Source organism: Lepidochelys kempii, chromosome 6, assembly GCF_965140265.1.
Source record: "Lepidochelys kempii isolate rLepKem1 chromosome 6, rLepKem1.hap2, whole genome shotgun sequence".
Taxonomy (NCBI): domain Eukaryota; kingdom Metazoa; phylum Chordata; order Testudines; family Cheloniidae; genus Lepidochelys; species Lepidochelys kempii.
In genome coordinates, this window is record NC_133261.1 from 118180519 (window position 1) to 118201027 (window position 20509).

The window sequence follows — 20509 nt, forward strand, 5'->3', positions numbered from 1 at the left end:
ACTGTTCACCCCTTTTTCCAAATAATTTTTGAACACTGGATCTCACATATCATTACACTGTTCCAAACACCTTTGTGCAACTCAATACCACTACTTGTTGTTTGTTTGGGAAAAGATTGTAGCACTGGGGGAAAAAATAAAAAGGACTTGAGTGAGAGAAAGTGCCTGAAAAGTCTGTTTCCTCAAGGAAACAGGAAAACATCAGGAAAACATTAAAGAAGGTGAAAAAACTATATCTGTTAACAACATTAGATCCTGAAAGATTTTGCTTTTTCTCATGACCTGCTTTGTTAGGTATCTGAAGGTAACTTTTGCCAGGAACAGATGGTGTTCAAGCAGTCAACTGGCAAATGATCTAGAAGACAGCACTGAGATGATGTGTGGAAGTCTGGTCAGTTATCCAAATATGGTATGAATAGGAATGCAGCTGCCCAAAAAGCCTTTGTTTCAAAAAGGAAATGTAAGTAGGACAAAGAGAAACCTCTGGGCAAGACATTTTAGGATAAAGATAAACTTGACTGTAGAATAATCACACTTTGTCCCAAGTGAGTCCATCTTCACAGTGGATGTATCAAATAGTCACTGGACCTTTCAACATTAGATAAAGTGGATGAACAATAATTGGACATATACACACAAAAACAGAGCAGTGGATCTTTTAACATCTGGTGGAACACCTCAAAAAATGGAAAAGGGTATTATAATTGAGATGACAGTGCTCAAAAGTACAAACACATCCTAATCCTCTATGCAATACTTTCAGGTGACCAATTAAATGTTATCTAGATTTTCATATCCAGTATGACATTACCCAAAACAATGTACGAGACTTGCAAATCAGGGACTTTACGTATTATCCATATGACCTGGATATGTAAACAAAACCTTTGTTAGAGAGTTAAGACTGAAAGAATGTTTCAGTGGAGTACAGCTAAAATCCAAAAATTTCATTTCATTTACAAAGTTCTATACCTTTAAAAACCCCAAACATTAAAAAGTATGGAAACAAACAGTTAAGGGATCCAGACAGTTACCAATTCTAAAGACTGAGGCTTACCGTCACCCATACACACTTAACATTGCTTCCTAATATAATTTGCAAAAATGTACTTTGAATTGAAAATAAAGTACTAGGAGATTATTCTTCAAGGGTGATCTCCTAGTAATTTGTTACTCTGACCTTTATGTATATTTTTGCTCATTTTTTTAGGTGGCAATGTTACATTTGAGTGGGTGGTCTAAGTCTGGCGGTGTGATGGTGATGTTAAACATATTTATGAGGAAATCATTATCATTCTATTAATACTTTATTGTGCTTTAAGGAACTAAATTGGTACCTCAGTGGAGACTGTTTCATATATGCACCCAAACACTTCAAAGCCTTACAGATATGAATCTATCACACTGAGAATTTAAATGTATATTTTATGGTTTATTTTTTAAAAAATAACAGACCGATACCATTATGTTTAATTAAGATCTAACATACCACTAATATAATTTAGACCCACGAATACAAGGAAATTCATATCTAATGCTGATCACTCTGTCCTTAATTCACCTGTCTGTAGCACACAGATAAGATAAATCATTACAAGGACCATTGCAAAATGTAGATATGAGAGGGGAATTAAGAAGCATATGTCATACCTTCATTTTGAACTGCTTTGTTTGGGGGAGGGGCGGGGGAGTGAGAGATGTTGCTTCAGATGGGCTCAGCAGCATTAGAATCTTGGGTGCTGTATTCTGCAGCAGAAAGACCATATTAAGCTGTTTACTAAAGATAGCCCTGATACACTCTTATTCATCAGGGGATGCTGGGAACAGAGCAGCTGCTCTCATTCAGAGGATGATGTAATTCTCAATGCTGTCAGGAGAAACTCCCTTTTATGCCCTGAGCTTTCACTGTTCTTTGAAAGCAAGCTTCATACTTCTTTCATGTCATCTACCATTTAATGGACGTTCAGACCTCCCTAGATTGAGACATGGCTAATAATCTGTATTTATTTCATGTCACTTACACTTTCCTCCTTGATAACTGACTTGCACATGATTTTCAGGTGAAACTCAAATGCTAACTAACTTTTTCAGCTAAAGCCATAGATTTTGTTGCATAGCTACCATTTTATAAGGCTTTTCCATTTTACAAGCAACAAGCTTCTACTCCTTCTAGCCAAAACGTAAATGCTATCAAAGAGACAGAAACCTAAACACAACACTTTTATAACAATTCACTGTACATCTACTGCAAACAATTAAAAACATTAAAAAATATTAACAAATATTAAAACAAATTACAGACTGACTCAGCAGCAAGCTTCATAAATTCACATTACAATAACCAGTCAAAAAGGAACGGAAAGTGATACATTTCTGGCTCATCTGGACATTGGCAAAAAGCTCCCAAGAAACCTTGTAATTTTTCAAACAAGATCCTAGCCCATCTCACAAGTCAGGTTTCTCTCTGCCAGATGGTCGATAGGAGTGCTAATGGAAAGAATGAAGCTGAAATAAATCTGCCACTTTTAATCAATCACAGGCAACCGTGTCATTGATGAACTGCTCATGATATGACAATCTGCCTTTGGATAGTTATAAGCAAAAACCTGATAAAATGTCATGCCTACATATTTATTGTCAGTATCATATAAATTTAATGAAGGCATTTTTGTGAATTAAACACCATTCATTCACCAGTGATTTCATGAGTCTCTCTGAAACCCACTGGATAGAAAAACAATGTATATACATTTGCAATTACATGCATAGAGTTTCACTGCAGGAACTGAAAATAATCGAAGTTCACAAGACCCTCTGTCATTATCAAGTTTTCAAACAAAGGCCCCGATCCTGCAACCAGACTTATATACGGAACCCCACTGAAGACAAAGATAGCTCCCAAGATCCACTCACGTGAGCTTCAGTGACTGCCAAGGGGCCCCAGGAGTCTGTTCGTATAAATTCAATCACAGGATTGGGCCCTAAAACCAAACTTGTTACTATGTCTACATGCAATATAATGTAGCAGAAACTCATCTATATTTACTAGACACTACTTCTCCCTATTACCCAAATTATAAACTCCCCATAACCTAAGTTATAAATGAAAAGCGCCTCACTGAATTTCATGGTAATTTCATGGCTCCGATCATAAAAATATTTTGACAAAAGATATTCTTTAGCTCCCACTGCCTTTTGCAAAGAACAAAGTACAGACTTTAATTTGTCCAGGTCAATCCTTAATGTTATTTATTCTTGTTCTGCATTTAACTTGATAACATCTGTCCAAGTGTGACTTCACTGGGGAGTTTTGTTTGAATCAGAACAGCACAATCAGCCCCCGAGATCATTTTAAAGAATATTGAACTGTGTGCATGCATGGGTAGAATACTGTTGATCCATTTTATGGAATGATGAGTGCTGAGATGAGTGTCTTGATCTCTTGAAATTTTAAGGGCTGCATTTTTATTCCAGTAATAATACTTGGAGAGACAATCACTTACAGTTATTGTAGACTGCTATGGCACCATAGATTAGCCTCAGAGTACTGATTTTCATGAGACCACGTGGCACATATGTGAATGATCCACACTGTTTAATCAGTGTGTATTTTAGATGTTTCTGAATGATTTTCCCTTTTAAAAATCCTTTTTTTGCTGTGAATTTGTGAGCAGAACAAAAAATACTTATTTTCCTTTCCATGAAGAATGAAAATCTGTTCTAGATTTAAAGAAATATTGTAGTCAAAACATCTAGGACCTACATTAAACACAAAAACAATAAATAATATTAAGACTCACTGTGAGAAGAGACAAATGAAAGCTAAAAACATTCAAACTCAAGGCTGACACGATACAATAATGAAGACCAAAAAGGGAATGATTTGCTGGTCCATTAATATACCTACCTCGCAGGTAGTTGGAAAAGACATCTGAAATATACCTGTCATGTCTTAATGCCATTCTAATGCAACTAGGTTTTAGGGTGACCAGATGTCCAGATTTTATAAGGATAGTTTTGATATTCGGGGCTTTGTCTTATATGGACACCAATTACCCCCCATCAGCTGTCCCGATTTTTCACACTTACAATCTGGGCACCCTACTAGGTTTAAATTATTCTTTAAGAACTCTCTTGAAAATTGGTGCTTCAAAAGCCGGGTGTGCTTTGACCTTTTTCTTATGGTGGTAAATTGAGAATATTTAAAACCACTCCTGATTTATCCTATTAAATGAAAGTAAACTTGAAAGTAGGCCCAACACCTCTGGAGAACGGATGAGAACAGTAGATGGACTACTGGAGAAACATGGCGTTCTTCACGGTTCTGATGTGTGAGAAGCACAAACGAGCAGGCAGCACTCCAGCAAATAGCCACGCCTCCCCTGAGCTCAAACCACTATGCTCAGCAGCTTGCTTCAGGTGGCTGTGCTGCTTTAAGTGTCACTTATTAATTAAAGGTTTCAGAGTAGCAGCTGTGTTAGTCTGTATTCGCAAAAAGAAAAGGAGTACTTGTGGCACCTTAGAGACTAACCAATTTATTTGAGCATAAGCTTTCGTGAGTTACAGCTTATTTCATCATGAAAGCTTATGCTCAGATAAATTTGTTAGTCTTTAAGGTGCCACAAGTCCTCCTTTTCTTTTTATTAATTAAAAACTAAGTTGGGCTTACTGTATATCCAATTTAGTTTAAAGTTTGAGAGAAGCCAGTACTGCTCAAGAAGCAATGCTGAGTACAGCAGCCAGGCAGAATATGGCATCGTGGGGTAGAGGAAAATTCAAGATTTTGGTTGCCTCCGTAGCAAAAGCCTTATTTAATTCAATTTTAAAATTAATGAACATGAAAAAGGGGACTCAGATACAAGGGGCTCAGAGGTCTCTTTGGTTTTTTACTTATCTTATTTAGACAATAAAGAGACTGTGTCTAGTGACAACATGCCATTCTCCCATCCAGGAAATATCCAACCAGGATGCTTCTGAAAACTAATGTCTGAAGTAAATTTTCAAAATACTCTGGAAACGAACACTGCACAACCAGAGACCTTGTCCAAAGACAACCTGATTAAAGGCTACAATCACTACCTACTTCCACTGACCCACTTAACCCTAAATGCCCATCTCAACACCATTGCCCTCCTCAAAAGCTAAATTGTGCAGAAACACAGTCCAGTCTCCTCTACTATTTAACATGCATGGCTGACTACTGGCTGCTACAAAACACCACAAAACAAAATATCAACAATACACTATATATTTCTTTCTGATCTGGAGCAGACAATACAATCACACAAACCCAGGTGCATCAGTGCCTAAAAGTAGAATCATAGAATCATAGAATATCAGGGTTGGAAGGGACCCCAGAAGGTCATCTAGTCCAACCCCCTGCTCAAAGCAGGACCAATTCCCAGTTAAATAATCCCAGCCAGGGCTTTGTCAAGCCTGACCTTAAAAACCTCTAAGGAAGGAGATTCTACCACCTCCCTAGGTAACGCATTCCAGTGTTTCACCACCCTCTTAGTGAAAAAGTTTTTCCTAATATCCAATCTAAACCTCCCCCACTGCAACTTGAGACCATTACTCCTCGTTCTGTCATCTGCTACCATTGAGAACAGTCTAGAGCCATCCTCTTTGGAACCCCCTTTCAGGTAGTTGAAAGCAGCTATCAAATCCCCCCTCATTCTTCTCTTCTGTAGGCTAAACAATCCCAGCTCCCTCAGCCTCTCCTCATAACTCATGTGTTCCAGTCCCCTAATCATTTTTGTTGCCCTTCGCTGGACTCTCTCCAATTTATCCACATCCTTCTTGTAGTGTGGGGCCCAAAACTGGACACAGTACTCCAGATGAGGCCTCACCAATGTCGAATAGCATTAATAAGTAATAAGCATTTGCATGAAAGGCAGCTAGCTCAAGCCAAACTTTTAGTGGGTACTGGTATGGAGAGGAAAGCACACTGACAAATACAGTAAAGTTATATCAGCACTGGAAATCAACAGCAACTGAAAGGAGACTGCAAGTAATCAAGAAATACATCTGAAACAGACACTGGCCTCACTGATAGCCCTCTATAAAATGCATGTCTTTGTTCAGGGTTTCCATTAATCACAGGCCCAACAGTATTTTGACCATCAGTTGGATTTCCCAGTCTCTGGTCTTCACAATATGCTTAATGCTGCATATACACACGTCTCAATCAATGACCCAAAGAGCTTACGGAAGCTACTTAATGCAGGTTTGTGAAACGGTATTTCTGGTTGCTCATTCTGTATTTATACGGACAAAATTCAATGAAGAAAATATTAAAACCTACCCATGGCATATGTTCCTCTTAAAATTCTGTTCATGGTCATCAAGCAATTGCTATTATACAGATATCTAGTTAATTTGCTTAAGGGCTTAAGCAGCTTAAAAAAAACAAACTACTGCTGCCAGACAGTAAGGGCAATATTAAAATTATGTATAAGTGGTACTGCAGCGGTTTTCAAACTTTTTGAGCTGACCCCCCCGCACCCCGCCCTTTGAGTTACAATTTTTGGTTGCACCCCCTCCCAAACCCAGGGGGACTCGGGGTGGAGGTGGCACTCCCTCACCGAGCTCCACCATGCCAGGCTGAGTTGCTGACATCGCTGCTTCCCCTTGGCCCCCCCAAATGTTCCTCCACGCCCACCTAGGTGGGTGTGCCCCACAGTTCAAAAACCTCCATTGTACCGGGAAGTGCCAAAACTCTCATGCTGGCTGGGGGAGGAGTCAGTCATTATACCATCATGGCTGTCCATTGCTTCTCCCTACTCATGAAGAAAGTGAACACTATTGATTGTTCAATGGAGCCTTCCAGCAGTGTCGTACAGTCAACTGCTTGATAACAGGTTGCGCCAAAGTTTCTGCATCTAACACAGGGGTTGGCAAACTATTGCCCGCAGGCTGGATCCAGCCCCTCAGGGCCCCGCACTGCTCCAGGAAGCATCTGGCACCACGTCCCTGCAGCTCCTGGGGGAGGGGGGGGAGAGGGCTGCACACACTGCCCTTGCCTGTGGGTGGCTCCCCCGCAGCTCCCATTGGTCAGGAACGGGGAACTGCATAAGCGACGCCAGGCTAGATCCTGAACCCTTCCTGCACCCCGCACCCCAACCCCCTGCCCTGAGCCCCCTACCTGCACCCCAACCCCCTGCCGCACCCTGCAACCCTCCTGAACCCCAACCCCCTGTCCTGAGCTCCCTGCATCCCTTCTGCACCACAACCCCCTGCCCTGAACCCCTGCTGCACCCCGCACTCCTCCTGCACCCCAATCCCCTGCCTTGAGCCCCCTGCTGCACCTCGCACCCCTCCCTGCACCACGGCCCTGAGCCCCTTCCCGCACTGTGCACCCCAACCCCCTTCCCTGAGCCCCCTCGTACACCCCGCACACCTCCTCTGCCTCAACCCCTGGTCCTGAGCCCCTTCCTGCACACTGTACCCCCTCCTATACCCCGCACTCCCTCCCACACCCCAGCCCTGCATGCAATTTCCCCCACCCAGATGTGGCCCTCGGTCCAAAAAGTTTGCCCACCCCGACCTAACACCTGCATGTGGGCGTGTTATATAAAAGCTATTTAAGGGCCAAATCCAGATTGCCGTGCCATGTGAGAAATTCCATTGATGTCAAGAGGTGCTTGTGTCAGCAAGGCAAACAGGATCTGGCCATAATTCTTACGTTAATTAAAATCTCAAAGTGAAATTGTATTCTATTTTCTTATTACTAACAGCAATAAATAATCACAAAAATCAGTCAACTTCGACGTTTGTTTCTCAATGAACTGAGAAAAAAAAATGCTCCGCTTACAAATAAAAACTCGTTTTTTCTAGTTGCCAGACCTGCAACTTCAACTTGCGATCCAATTGACACATTAGGTTCTTCCCTTGTCATGCATCGCTAGCTGTAAAAGGTTCTGCAAGCTCATTATTTCCAGTTTCACTTGTCTACCAGACAGTGTCAGGAACTATGGGCCCAAGTTCCCACAACCATGCCTGTGGCTAGCTGGCTCAGCCCTCATGTAATGAGCCCACCTGGGCTGCAGCACAATCACCTAATTGGTCAGCCCCCCCAGTTGGCTGCAAGGAGCCTACAGGTCTCCATTTAGACTCAGCAGCAGCAGGTCACTGGCTGCTCCGTGCTTATGTTCACACAGCTGTGATGGCCCTTGTGCCTCCCTTGTTTTCAGCCTTGCTCCTGCCTTGCTTGGTTCCTGGCTCCGACCACTAGGCCTGACCGCCCACACCCTGGTCCATGAGAGGGATTCAAGTTATGCCCTCACTTGGAAGAGCAAGCATACCACGCAGAACTCACAAAGGACTTGTCTGCGCCAGATGTTACTACGCAGCAAGCCAGGGTGTGAATCTAGAGCACGCTACCTTGCTGCGCAGTAACGTCCGGTGTGGCCACTGCTACAATGCTCATACAAAGTTTCATAGTGCAGAACATCGCAGTGCAGCAAGCTACTGCCCTGAGGTTTCACACTGGCATGCCACAGGTAGAAAAGCCCTCAATAATTCTGTTGACGGGGTAGGCTTAAATAGAGACTGGTAGTGGCTAAGTCATTATGCGAGGTAGCCTATTTCCCCTTGTTTTTTCCTAACCCTCCCCGAGACATTCCGGTTAAACTTGGATTTATGCTGGAAATGGCCCACCTTGATTATCATACACATTGTAAGGAGAGTGGTCAGTTTGGATGAGCTATTACCAGCAGGAGAGTGAGTTTGTGTATGGGGGTGAGGGGTGAGAAAACCTGGATTTGTGCTGGAAATGGCCCACCTTGATTATCATGCACATTGTAGGGAGAGTGGTCACTTTGGATAAGCTATTACCAGCAGGAGAGTGAGTTTGTGTGTGTCATTTTTGGGGGAAAAAAAAGGGGGGGGGCGAGAAAACCTGGATTTGTGCTGGAAGTGGCCCACCTTGATTATCATACACATTGTAAAGAGAGTGGTCACTTTGGATGGGTATTACCAGCAGGAGAGTGAGTTGGGGGGTGGGGGCGGAGGGTGAGAAAACCTGGATTTGTGCTGGAAATGGCCCACCTGATGATCACTTTAGATAAGCTATTACCAGCAGGAGAGTGGGATGGGAGGAGGTATTGTTTCATGGTCTCTGTGTATATAATGTCTTCTGCAGTTTCCACAGTATGCATCCGATGAAGTGAGCTGTAGCTCACGAAAGCTCATGCTCAGATAAATTGGTTAGTCTCTAAGGTGACACAAGTACTCCTTTTCTTTTTGAGAAATAACTCCAGCTCACTCTGTCTTAATTGTGCTGGCTCCGCAGTGCTAACAGGAGAAAAGTTATTTTAGTCACTGAAGTGAGTAGAACTGACGCAGAAGCTGGCAGCACCTTACCTATTCCCTGGGGGAGTGACAAGAGGGGCTTTCTAGAACTGGAGTGCTCAGGAGGAACAGCTGTGCATAGGAGTGTCTGCACCTGTGTGCACCACCCCACTCCAAAATACTCCAGCATAAAAAGAGGAATTGGGGCAGGGTTATAAGATCAACAGTTACAGAGGATTTGGGGCCACTGGATCTATCTCAGGGGAAGAGTCAGAGCATCACTGGCTACTACCCAGCCTATCTGGACTTGGGGCAGGTTGTAAGTGAATTACTTTGGTTGCATGTGGCAAAGATAAATTCCACCCAAGAGCTGGAACCTTACAATCCAGCCTAAGAAAGGGGGCAGCACATAGCTGCATTTCATCAGAAACAGGGGACGAACCAGACTGGGATTCAGTCACAGTCTGGTCCCTGCTTCACCCTGGCCGGGGTGTGTAATCAGCACTTGCCCTTTTGATGTCACAGATTATCTCCCCTTCTCCACTGGGGTCTCAATGCTCTTATAGGAGTTCCTGGGAAGGGGACAGACGGACATGAAGCCAGAGTTCTGCACCCCTTCCCACACACCTGCAGGAGAAGAAAGAAACAGCTGCTCCTCCACCCCCCTTGCAGGGTCTCAGGATTTAGGCAGCTATCACAGAGAAAGGGGGCTCCTCACACCCCTTTCTCCCCTCAGCTGGCCTGTAACAAGACTTACAATTGAGCCCCAAAGGATTAACTAGTTAAGAAAACACACACAAGAAAATTAAAATTCTCTTTCCCCTTCTCATGGTGAACGACTGAAACAGGAATAAAATTGCAGAAAGAAAAGGAGTACTTCTGGCACCTTAGAGACTAACACATTTATTTGAGCATAAGCTTTCGTGAGCTACAGCTCACTTCATCGAATGCATTCCTATACATCCTATGCATCCGATGGAGTCAGCTGTAGCTCACGAAAGCTTATGCTCAAATAAATGTGTTAGTCTCTAAGGTGCCACAAGTACTCCTTTTCAATTGCAAATACAGACTAACACAACTGCTACTCTGAAACCAGGAATAAAACTATCAGTACAAACTATGGCTACTTCTACAAGCGCACTGAAGACTTTGAATCTCAGAATTTCCCCTAAGTGTTCCACACTTCAGGAACCATTTCTATTTTAAATGGCAAATTCCAAATTGTAACCCAATTCTAGTAAAAAACAGACTATGCATAAAACATCCATGCTTCCAAATAGCAATTTTAAGAATTTTTATTATAAAAAAATACTAAAGCAGTTTTTGCATACTGTGATGTGCTCAAAGACAGATATTTCATGTGACTTCATTATATTAATATTTAATATATTTGAACAAAAAGTTAGTAATCCACTCTTGGAGATGGTAGACAGGAAACCACTTTGATTTTAAATGAAAATCCTGATTCAATAAAGACAGCAATTCTTCAAAACATTTTCAGACTAATGAAATAAAGAGGCAGGTTATTAATCTATAGAATCAAAGCCCCTGTTTGTTTTCACAATGCAAAGTTTGTAGTCTGCAAGGCTGACCTACAGCAACATGGCTGCTGCTGTATTGTTTGTGTCAGCGGGTGAAGGCTCCTGCGCAGGGAGGCTGCCATGTCCTGATAAATCACTCCAAAGTACAATGGGACTCTCTGAGACAAGAGTCTGTCTGCAATTTCTTTTGATGTTAAGGACTTTCCTAATCTGTCCAGGTTAGACTGAGACAGATGCAGTCAGGGTCTTCAAAGGTCAGCGAAAGGAGGTTTATTTTTAAACAAATAAGCGCCTTCCAGCTAAGCCCTTCCAGCTAGTTAGTCATTTGATACATTTTTAGCTTCGTCAGATATCTTGCATTGTATGAATTTTGAGTTTTGTTACAGATTGCCTACTCCTCAGTTGATATTTGGTACTTTTGGACTACTGTGGCAATAGGAAAATTATTAGTAGCTTTAAATTAGTCCTTTTTTTAAAAAAATGGAATAAAATTCCAAACACTACAGTAGCTCCATGCCTGTGTCTCAGAGTAAAAAAGTTTAGAAATATTTTCATGAAATTCAGTGCACAGTTTATAGGAGTCTATGTTTTATAAAATATTGATTTACAAAAACATCACTGTTTTCTTTAAATATATACTATACTGGCTTGTCAGAAGAATTTAGAAGGGAGTAATTTGTAAAGAAATCTCAAATGGGACCAAAAGTGACACCCTAATTTTTCCCATATAAAAAATTGTCAGGATGTTTAAACAGTACACAATGTGAAATATTTAAATAAGTACTAGTAATGTTGTAAAGTATATGCTATTTACACAAAAAGTGAGACTCCTTGGAAAAGGTATGTGAACACAGAACTTCTAAACTTACTCTTTAAAAACGGTAAGTTGTGCATATTTAAAATATTTTCTTCCTGTATCTCAAAAATACGGAGATCATTAAATATTCCGGTGTGCTTCTTTTTCTTTAATAAACACTACACAAAGTTGTATATGCTTCTTTTACATCAGTATCACCTGTAAAAAGTTTGTGAGCCAGAGTAAACAGACATACTGGTACACACAGTACTTTTATACGGGTTCTCATTCCACACTCATCACTGTAATATCTGAGCATCTTCCAGTAGTATATTAAAGCAACACAACTAACATCCATGATCCATCACAGGTTTGAAAGCAAACAAATGATGTCCCACTGGAGACTGCAGTAATGCTACTGTATTAAATTATTTTCCCCATAGTTTCACTCCAAAACTGTTCCTTTGGTGCAGTTGGTGGAACGACCGATGCCATCTGAGAGCACAAACAAGAGCAAAAACTCTAAGACTCCGAGGCTGCTGCAGTATCACTCCTCTGGGAGACAGATCACGGGCGAACCGATTTCAGGGTCGTGCACCAGACCCTGCTTATGTGCCTCTCCATCTCTACTCTTGCTCTCCAACATAGGCTTCTGGTATACTTCACATGTGACCAGCTCTGCAGTGTAGAAAAAACACGGAGGGAGAGAAAATGCTGTACCTCGACGAAATCAGTGTTTTAAGCACTGTAATTCCTAACGGACTCCTTCCCCTTTTCTCAGGGCCATAAGAAAGTGGGCTCCATCACGGAAGAGGGAAAGAAAGAGGTGTGGCAATGCACTGAAACTACCTCTTTCACACAAGGCCCTCACAATTCCCTAGCATGGCATCTGGGTTGTTCACCTACTGCATAGGAAGGGCAAAATATGGTTCAGAGTTTGATGACTTACGAAAAATAATGAATTAAAAAGCAGAAGCACAGATACATTTTCTGCATAAATCTTCCCCAAGTCATATTCTAGTAACTATTTCAAAATGTTGTGTTCCATATTTAGTAACAAACACAGCAAGGTAAGGCAGAAATCAGTTACCACAAGTGCATGGGAATCATTACTTGGTAATGGAATAGCACTTATATAATGATGACTGAGCTACAGTACACTAACCAATTTACAACTAATTATCTGGATGCTATGAAATACTATGTGAACCAACCACATATGCTCTTGAGTTTTGTAGCAGATCTTTATAATTTCCACCACCACATGAGCTTCAGTTTAAGAACTGCAGTCATAGTTATGTAATTATTAGTAATTCTCTGGACTGGAACTGTATGCAATATCAAGAAACAAAACCCTTTGTGAGATTTTCCTGTCTCATTTGAGTATTAATCTTTGCGGGAAACAAATATGATACAGCATTTAGCAAAAGTTAACATTCTGTACGTTTTATTTGCTGATCCAGTAGGTTTATTCCCCCCCATCTTATATAATGGGCCAGCTAAAAATACTTCAACCATATTTATGTCCAATTTCTAACAAAATGTAAGTTAACCAACATCAGCTGAAAACATCCAACATCAACCTATGCGGGCACACACGCGCATGAGCACAGTCTTTCCCTTCATTAAGGAAACTGAATATACAAGCGATGTATTCTAAAGGTCAACAAATGGGCTCTGCTGGAGTGGGGCCAAGGGGAAGCCAATTCACGAATGCAATTCCACAAAAATCAAGTCGTTGTCAGCTTGAGCCCCCCACTGTCACAGTATGATATGCACCTTCAAGTTCTAATAACCAGTATATGCAATATTTTCTAGGCTTTGGTTTTGTTTGTTTGTCCCCCTGTTTCTAAAGGAAAAAACTCCTCTTATCAGATAAATTGAGTGAAATTTGAAAGAGAAAATCACAAGGCAACACCGAGCATTTTCTAACACTAAAACTGAAAAGTGAGACTAAGCTGATATGAATTGAGGGGCACTTAACACGATTATCATACGAAGTTACCCTGTGGGCTAGAATTGCTCATACACAGTCTTCAATTCAGGAAGAAATTATTTTATAGATAGTCATTAAAATTCATTCTGCATTTTTGAGCTGACCACATGACCTCAAACTGGACCACAGAAGGAGAACATTTCCTTGAATGGAAGGGAAAAGAGTGATATCCAGTTTGTATTAAATAATAAGGATGCTATAGAATTAAGCAGACTTGACCCAAGTCTAGACTCAGAAGTCAACCCAGATCCATATTTTTTTTATTTTTAAATTAAAAATGGTTGAATTATTTTGGATCTTTGGAACCCGCTATGTGGAAGGGCGCACACTTCCACATATTCCCAGAGGTTTCTTTCCCCAGCTTTGAAGGGGTTATTTTTATATCTCATAAACAGATTTGCATTTCACAAACAGCTTGCATTTAGCCATTTTTTTAATTAGGATATTTAAGGGGGCTTCTGCTCACTCAGATAATGTGTTATGTAGGAGAGAGAGAGATTTGTCATGGAATTTTATTCTTTTAAATCCAATATATTCACTATCAGTGATTCCAAGATCCTTTTACCTACCAAAAACAAAAAACCCCAAAGATGAAATAACTAAACTCAACACCATTAACTAACTAGGAAAAAAGGCATCAAAACGTGGAAAAGATTCTGAGACCTACAGCGTATGAAAAAGAACTGAGGGCAGCATGGCCACTCTTTGGTAACCTCACTCCAAATGTCTGATTCTGTGAGACAAAAATGCACTGCCTCAGCAATTACTGTTTGCAAATTGTTCTGCAGTCTGTGGTGCAAAGGCGCAGTCTCTTCACAAACTGAGATCAACAGAAGCAATACTTAAAGGACAACCAAAACCATTCCTGAAATCTTTGTACAATAGCTGGAAAAGGACTAATTTTCTGAAGCTTACAGAATACTTGCACGTGATTGTGTGGAGTTGCTACCAAGATTTTAGGATAACTGTATTATAGTGGGTGTCTGACAAGGCCAGCCCTCAACCCCATCTGATGGGAAAGAAGAGGTGCTGTATTCTTAACTGTAGGCTGTCCTCAGACTGTACTTAGGGGTTCCATCTTTCAAATCAGCCTCTGGATAATAAATGAGATTATAGCAGAGTGCCAGCAATGCTGTAGTTAAGGTTAGGACCAGTTTTCCATTTAAAGTCAACTCTTCTGAGTGCACGAAAATCTGCATCTTTACCTGGATAGCCTTGAAATTTGGTGTGCCTCATGGGGGCATGAGGTTCAGTTACTGAACCAAATTTGGGTCCATTTGACCATGGGATTCCCAAGATACAGCTCCCACAAAAACAGCTTTTCTTAAAATTGATGTGTTGGCAACAATTTTTTCCACACAGATAGAAATCAAACTAGGGCTGAGATCACTGCACCAAGGTCCCAAATGTTTGAGAGTCACCCCAACAGAGTCCATGCCGCCCACTATCCTTTTGGGGGGAATCAGATTACAATGAGTTTGGTTCTCCAGTTAGGTGAGCTTCAGTAGTTCTAAGGTTCTTGCACCAAATAGATTGCACCACACATTTGCAGGGAGAAGGTAAAGGAGTTGAAAAGTAGCTATGACACACAGGCCTTGAATAGCTCAAGGGAGAATGTTGTGGCCATCTCACCTGAGAAGCACATAGGCAATGTGAGTTCAAATCCAACCCTGAAGTCTCAACACACACACCTAGCAGATACTGGAAGGTAAATGAAACAAAAGAAAACCCTTTGTCTCCCACCACGTGGCAGCCACCTGAGTGCTGCAAAGTAAGGTGGGAAGAGCAATGCCTACTACTTCACTCTCTTAGCTGCTGTGTGTACTGGCATACTTTAACCTAGCTGTTGCGGGGAAGGGTAACCATTACTCCAGTCACCTAGCTCTGGTAAGAAGAGGAGTAATATCTGCTGCTCACCTAATTTTAGGTTAAAAATATCAAATTAGATCAATACATCTTAGGTGTACTAAATTTATTTCCCATTTGTCTCCTCTCAACTACTTCCCCATTATAATGGGCTTCCTGGCTCATGAGGCTTGCCAACAATATTAACTGGTCTACACCATCCCTAGGGGCTTTACTAGATCAGTTCTTTGTCAAGTCAACTGTGAGAGAGTGTGTGCATCAGCTCTTTTCAAGGCCTCTGTAAAGACCTCCCCCAGGTAAGTATTTTTAATAGCTTTAAAAAGGCAGCAGGGCAAATACTGACAAGTGGAAAAACCTACTTCTTTGGTTAAGCCACCATTTCGCTCAGGTTTGTTTTTTGTAAATGAAAACAAGATTAAACCAATTTACATAAATGTGTCCCCAGTAAAGGTTACCAAGTTGGAAGATAGTGGCAAGATTTATTTTAAATGGAGGTGCTTGGTAAATGCTAGTTTTACAAAGAAAAAGCATCAGTCATTTTTATTACACTATCCTTTTACTTGGATCTAAATTATAAAATACAGAAGCAAAACTCAAACATGTACACATTACACTACAAACTCACAAAGTATAGATTACAGAGGACGAAGAGTTTAGCTGCCCTTCACAGGGCATCTCATGAAAAACTCCAGGGGATCTATTTACCAATTAGCTAATATCCGAACCAAAAGCCTATTCTATACTGCATATTCACATATGAAGACATGCAGAAAAATCCCCATCGTAAGTGGGCAACAACAATTAGAGTTTCAGCAAACAACCAAATAACCATTTCTAGCATGCTTTAAAAGAGAACACATTCCTGTTAAAGGACACACTTAACAAATATAACATAAAAATAAGCCAGCTGACTGAGAGAAAGATCTTGGAACTACAATCTGAACAAGGTGCTGTCAGCCCCAGCCTCTCTTCTAAAAGGGGGTTCTTCCAAAAGTGAATTTCATGCCAGTGATCCTCTGCTAGTCACCACACAGAACTAAAGCCAGTAGCACAGCAGAAGACCGAAGTAAAACAATCTCTCAGTTTCAGTAATACCTATGAATTCCAAGCCATGTAGCAGACCTCAAAGTTGGGGGAAAGGGGGAGAGAAGAGATACCAAAAGTAAATTACACAAAGAGATGAAGACAGTTCTGAAAAATAAAAATAAATGGTGGAAAAATTAAAGCATATAACACACACATGGAAAAAACTCACAAGTGCTTCAAATCTGTCAAACACATGGGATTGTATCTCTACAAGCTTTTCTCTCACACAAAATCTTTGACCTTCAGGGAATTCCTGAAGAAATACATCTACCTACTGTCCTTTCAGCTAAACCATGAACTTCAAAATGATCTTTTAAATACTACTTTTTCCTAGCACCAGGAGCATAGCCCTAAAAGACCAACTCTTTCCTTGATAATGTAAATTAACAGAGTGCTTTGTTACCTTAAGAATTACATTATTTGCTATTAACATGGTTCATGAGGCTAATTAACAGTACTGTATTTTGAAACACAGCCTTGGTTCTCTCACACACAGAGTATGTCTACCCTGCAATTAAAAACCTATTGCTGGCCTGTGCCGGCTGACTCGGGGGGCTGTTTAACGGAGGTGCAGACATTTGAGCTTGGGCTGGAACCCAGGCTCCAAGACTCTGCAAGGTGAGAGGGGTCCAGAGCTCGGGCTGCAGCCTGAGCCTGAACACGTACACCACAATTAAACAGCCCTTAGCCCAAGCCCCATAAGCCCAAGTCAGCTGGCATGGGCCAGCCATGGGTGTCTAATTGCAGAGCAGACATACCAATATGTATCATCTGACCTTGGTTTCCCAAGTCTAGCTGATTCACCATCTAAGTGAAAACAAGACATGTTAACCAATGCTAATTTTTCAAACACCCAGAAATATCTTGGATTACTAAACTGAAACTCTATTCTGTACAATCCAGGTAATTGATCTGAAAGGTCCTGGATTTGGAAAACTTGAGCTCCACTTACAATACCAATCTCTTACAAAGCTAAATACTGTACACTGAACATATTATACATCCACAAAACAAAACAGCTCCTGGTTGTTTTGAGTATAGAGAAATAAATCACAAGTCATGACAATAGCAAGATAAGCAATAATGAACATCCAGGCTGAGCATATTTACTTAGCTGAGCCTACGGCATTTCCAACACTGAAATGATCTGCTACTTAGTGTTCTAGTTTTATGTCAATTCCATTCCTGTAACTAAAAATAAAGTGCACAGCATAATTTGTTCCATACTATCTATGGTCCTGAATGTGTGGGAAATAGCTGTTTCCCCCCCAGTAAAAGCACCTACATATTCTACTAATCAACCACAGTGCCAAAACTGCATCTGAAGAGGCAAGTTTCCTGATTAAAAGCAGATGAGCAGCTTTTAAGACCCGCTCATTCCTTGTGTATTTTTGCATGTGTCACATTTCAAAAGATCCACTGAAATGAAAGTGACCTGTGAAATGTATGCCAGGCATTTTTGGAAATATTTTGATCAAATATAATCTAGAACTGAAATTTTTAAGCTAATCAGATCAGAAGGCAACGGTCATACTCAAGATAAGCACAAGACAGAATAATGATTTAAATACAAGAAGCAAAATAACTGTCCAGGCAACGGAGCAGCCATTGGGTGCTGAGTACTATGTAATAGTACTACACACTAACTGGGAATTGCAACCTCTTTTAGTGAGAAGGGGAATGTTGGCTAGGATGCTAGGCCGTGAGACAGATTTGGAAACCCAACAGAAATGGGAACAGAACAGATGCTAATTTAACAAGCCACCCCAAGGCTCTAACACTGCAGCACATCCCTAATACTGCACTGCAATGTCAACAATACGTAGGCCATGAATCCATGGATCTTCTGACTCAGTGGCACGACTGCTAGCAACTCAGCCACATTGGCATTGGTTAGCTGTCAGTTAACAAAATGTAGCTACTAGTAGGATCAATAATTACAAGACAGGAGTGAGGCGATAAACAATTTTTGGAAGTAAATTTCAAATATACTCATTCCTGAAAACTCCACTGAGGGCTTTTGCTATCTTTGTAATAAACATGGGTTCGTTTTCTATTATATAGGCACATCCTTTTGTTCAGAACAACCTTATTTTATCAAAAGAGATTTAGCTGGGCTTTGCAATCCTGCTTCATTTCTTCCAAGACAAGTTTTTTGTGAGATTAACTTGACACATTTATTCCCTTGATAATATATCCTGCCCTCTCAGACATCATTGCCAATTTCAAGTACATGGCAATAAATAGGCTTAAAATTTTTTAAAGTAATGACTTGAAAGGCCCTTCAGTTCCCACATTTTCTTGCTACAACATATTTCGCTTCGCAAGTAATGTAGTAACATTTCAGTTCAAGTAAATGTAAACTATTAAAGCTTCCACCAGACCTAGATCCCCTCTTCTATCACACTAAGAATTCAAGGATATAACTTGGTTCAAAATTGGAACTTCAGCACATATAAAGTGGAAGTTATTTGATTAGCCTTGTAAAAAAAAGAATTAACATACTATCCCTATATAATTATGAATCTGTTTCACATTAAAAAAATATTGCTGAAGACCAACTGGGTAATTAAAATTAAGCTGTGGCAACTATTTTGATAGTATTCAGTATAAATCAAACAATTATTCATGTACTAGATCCTAAAAACCCAGACATACTAAGTAGGAGGAGGTTATTGCCTCATTCAGCGTGTCAAAAATAAAATTACTTGACTCTCCAACCAGACAGTAGTCTTGGTATTCACTGGAGACAAAAAATGATATGCAATGAGAAATTTAATTAATCTTCTTTATATAAATAAACCCTCCAAAATTCTCTATTCATTGACTTCAGTACTAATGTTGATGGGAATATTAAGTACAACTCCAGCATATTTCTTGGAAATGCATTCAAATAAAGTATGCTGTTTTCTAAAAAGCATATAATTCATCCAGTTTGTGGTAAAGCAAAACACTCAAAAATCCAACTAGCTTTTGAGAATATTGGTATATTTGATGATGATACTTTACTGAAGTGCAACATCTTTGCTTGGTTCTTAAAAACATCACTAGCCCAACAAAAATCCAGAAACTGCAAACCTAGCTTTCAAATCAGAGTTTGTTTGCTGTTTAGAAAAGTGTAAAAGGGTAGATAAAGTAAATGCTCTTTGGAATTTAATTTTCCTATTAGTTTAACAGTAATTATCATATCACCAATGAAGCTCTATTAAAAAAAACGTTTACCAAGGAAATAAAATTTTAGCTTGTTTCTATGGAACTTTCTTAACACTCCACCTACTTAAATATTTGTTGAGAATCAATAACTATACAACATTATAGCATTTAATTACTTAGCTGTGAAAACACTGAACAAAACCTAGAAGATCTTTTTATATCTTTATTTTAATATATATACCCCCAAGATTTTTATATCTATATTTTAATATATATATATATAAAAAACAAAGTTTCCATTCAAGGGGCTTTAGTTTGAATCTGTTCTTACAAACATGTAGCCTAAAAGGCATAAGGAAATACGGATTTATACTTGCAAGTAAATGACTCACTTTTAAATAGGATTGGGGGGATTCTCTTTTAACTATAATGTTTAACTATAAAGAGAAGTCCTATGATAATCCATTGTATTTTATAGTGTGAAAGATTTAGAAGGGTAGAGAGTTGAAGATGAGCCAGACACTTCCTTGCACTACATACAGTAAAATGACCCTTCCTGTACTATGATGACCTCTGCTAATCATAGAAGTCAAGTAAGCATGAAGAACAATTTCATTTGAGAATGGAGAGCAAGAAAGACTGTTCCAAATTGAAACTCTGCTTCCCATACAAGAATTCTGCTTTAATCACCCACGACCAATACTACTTTCCTCACTTGTCAAGTTCCCAGTAGCTTGGTCTCAGTACTTTTCAATTAGGCCAAAGAATTGAATCAGTACG

The 20509-nt window shown here is 40.2% G+C and overlaps 1 protein-coding gene across 5 annotated transcripts in view; it reads right to left on the reverse strand.

Moving 5' to 3' along the window:
* The window catches only part of BRF1 (BRF1 general transcription factor IIIB subunit), a 237048-nt gene that overhangs the window by 33231 nt on the left and 183308 nt on the right, over positions 1-20509 (reverse strand). Inside the window, exon 17 of one of the 5 annotated variants that reach the window (XM_073349850.1) lies at positions 10637-12306. The exons of the other annotated variants lie outside the window; for them this stretch is intronic. Coding sequence (XP_073205951.1) covers positions 12291-12306 — 16 coding nt within the window. The 3' untranslated portion in view covers positions 10637-12290. Of the gene's footprint in view, positions 1-10636; positions 12307-20509 lie in introns of those variants that run through there. 5 annotated transcript variants of the gene reach the window in all.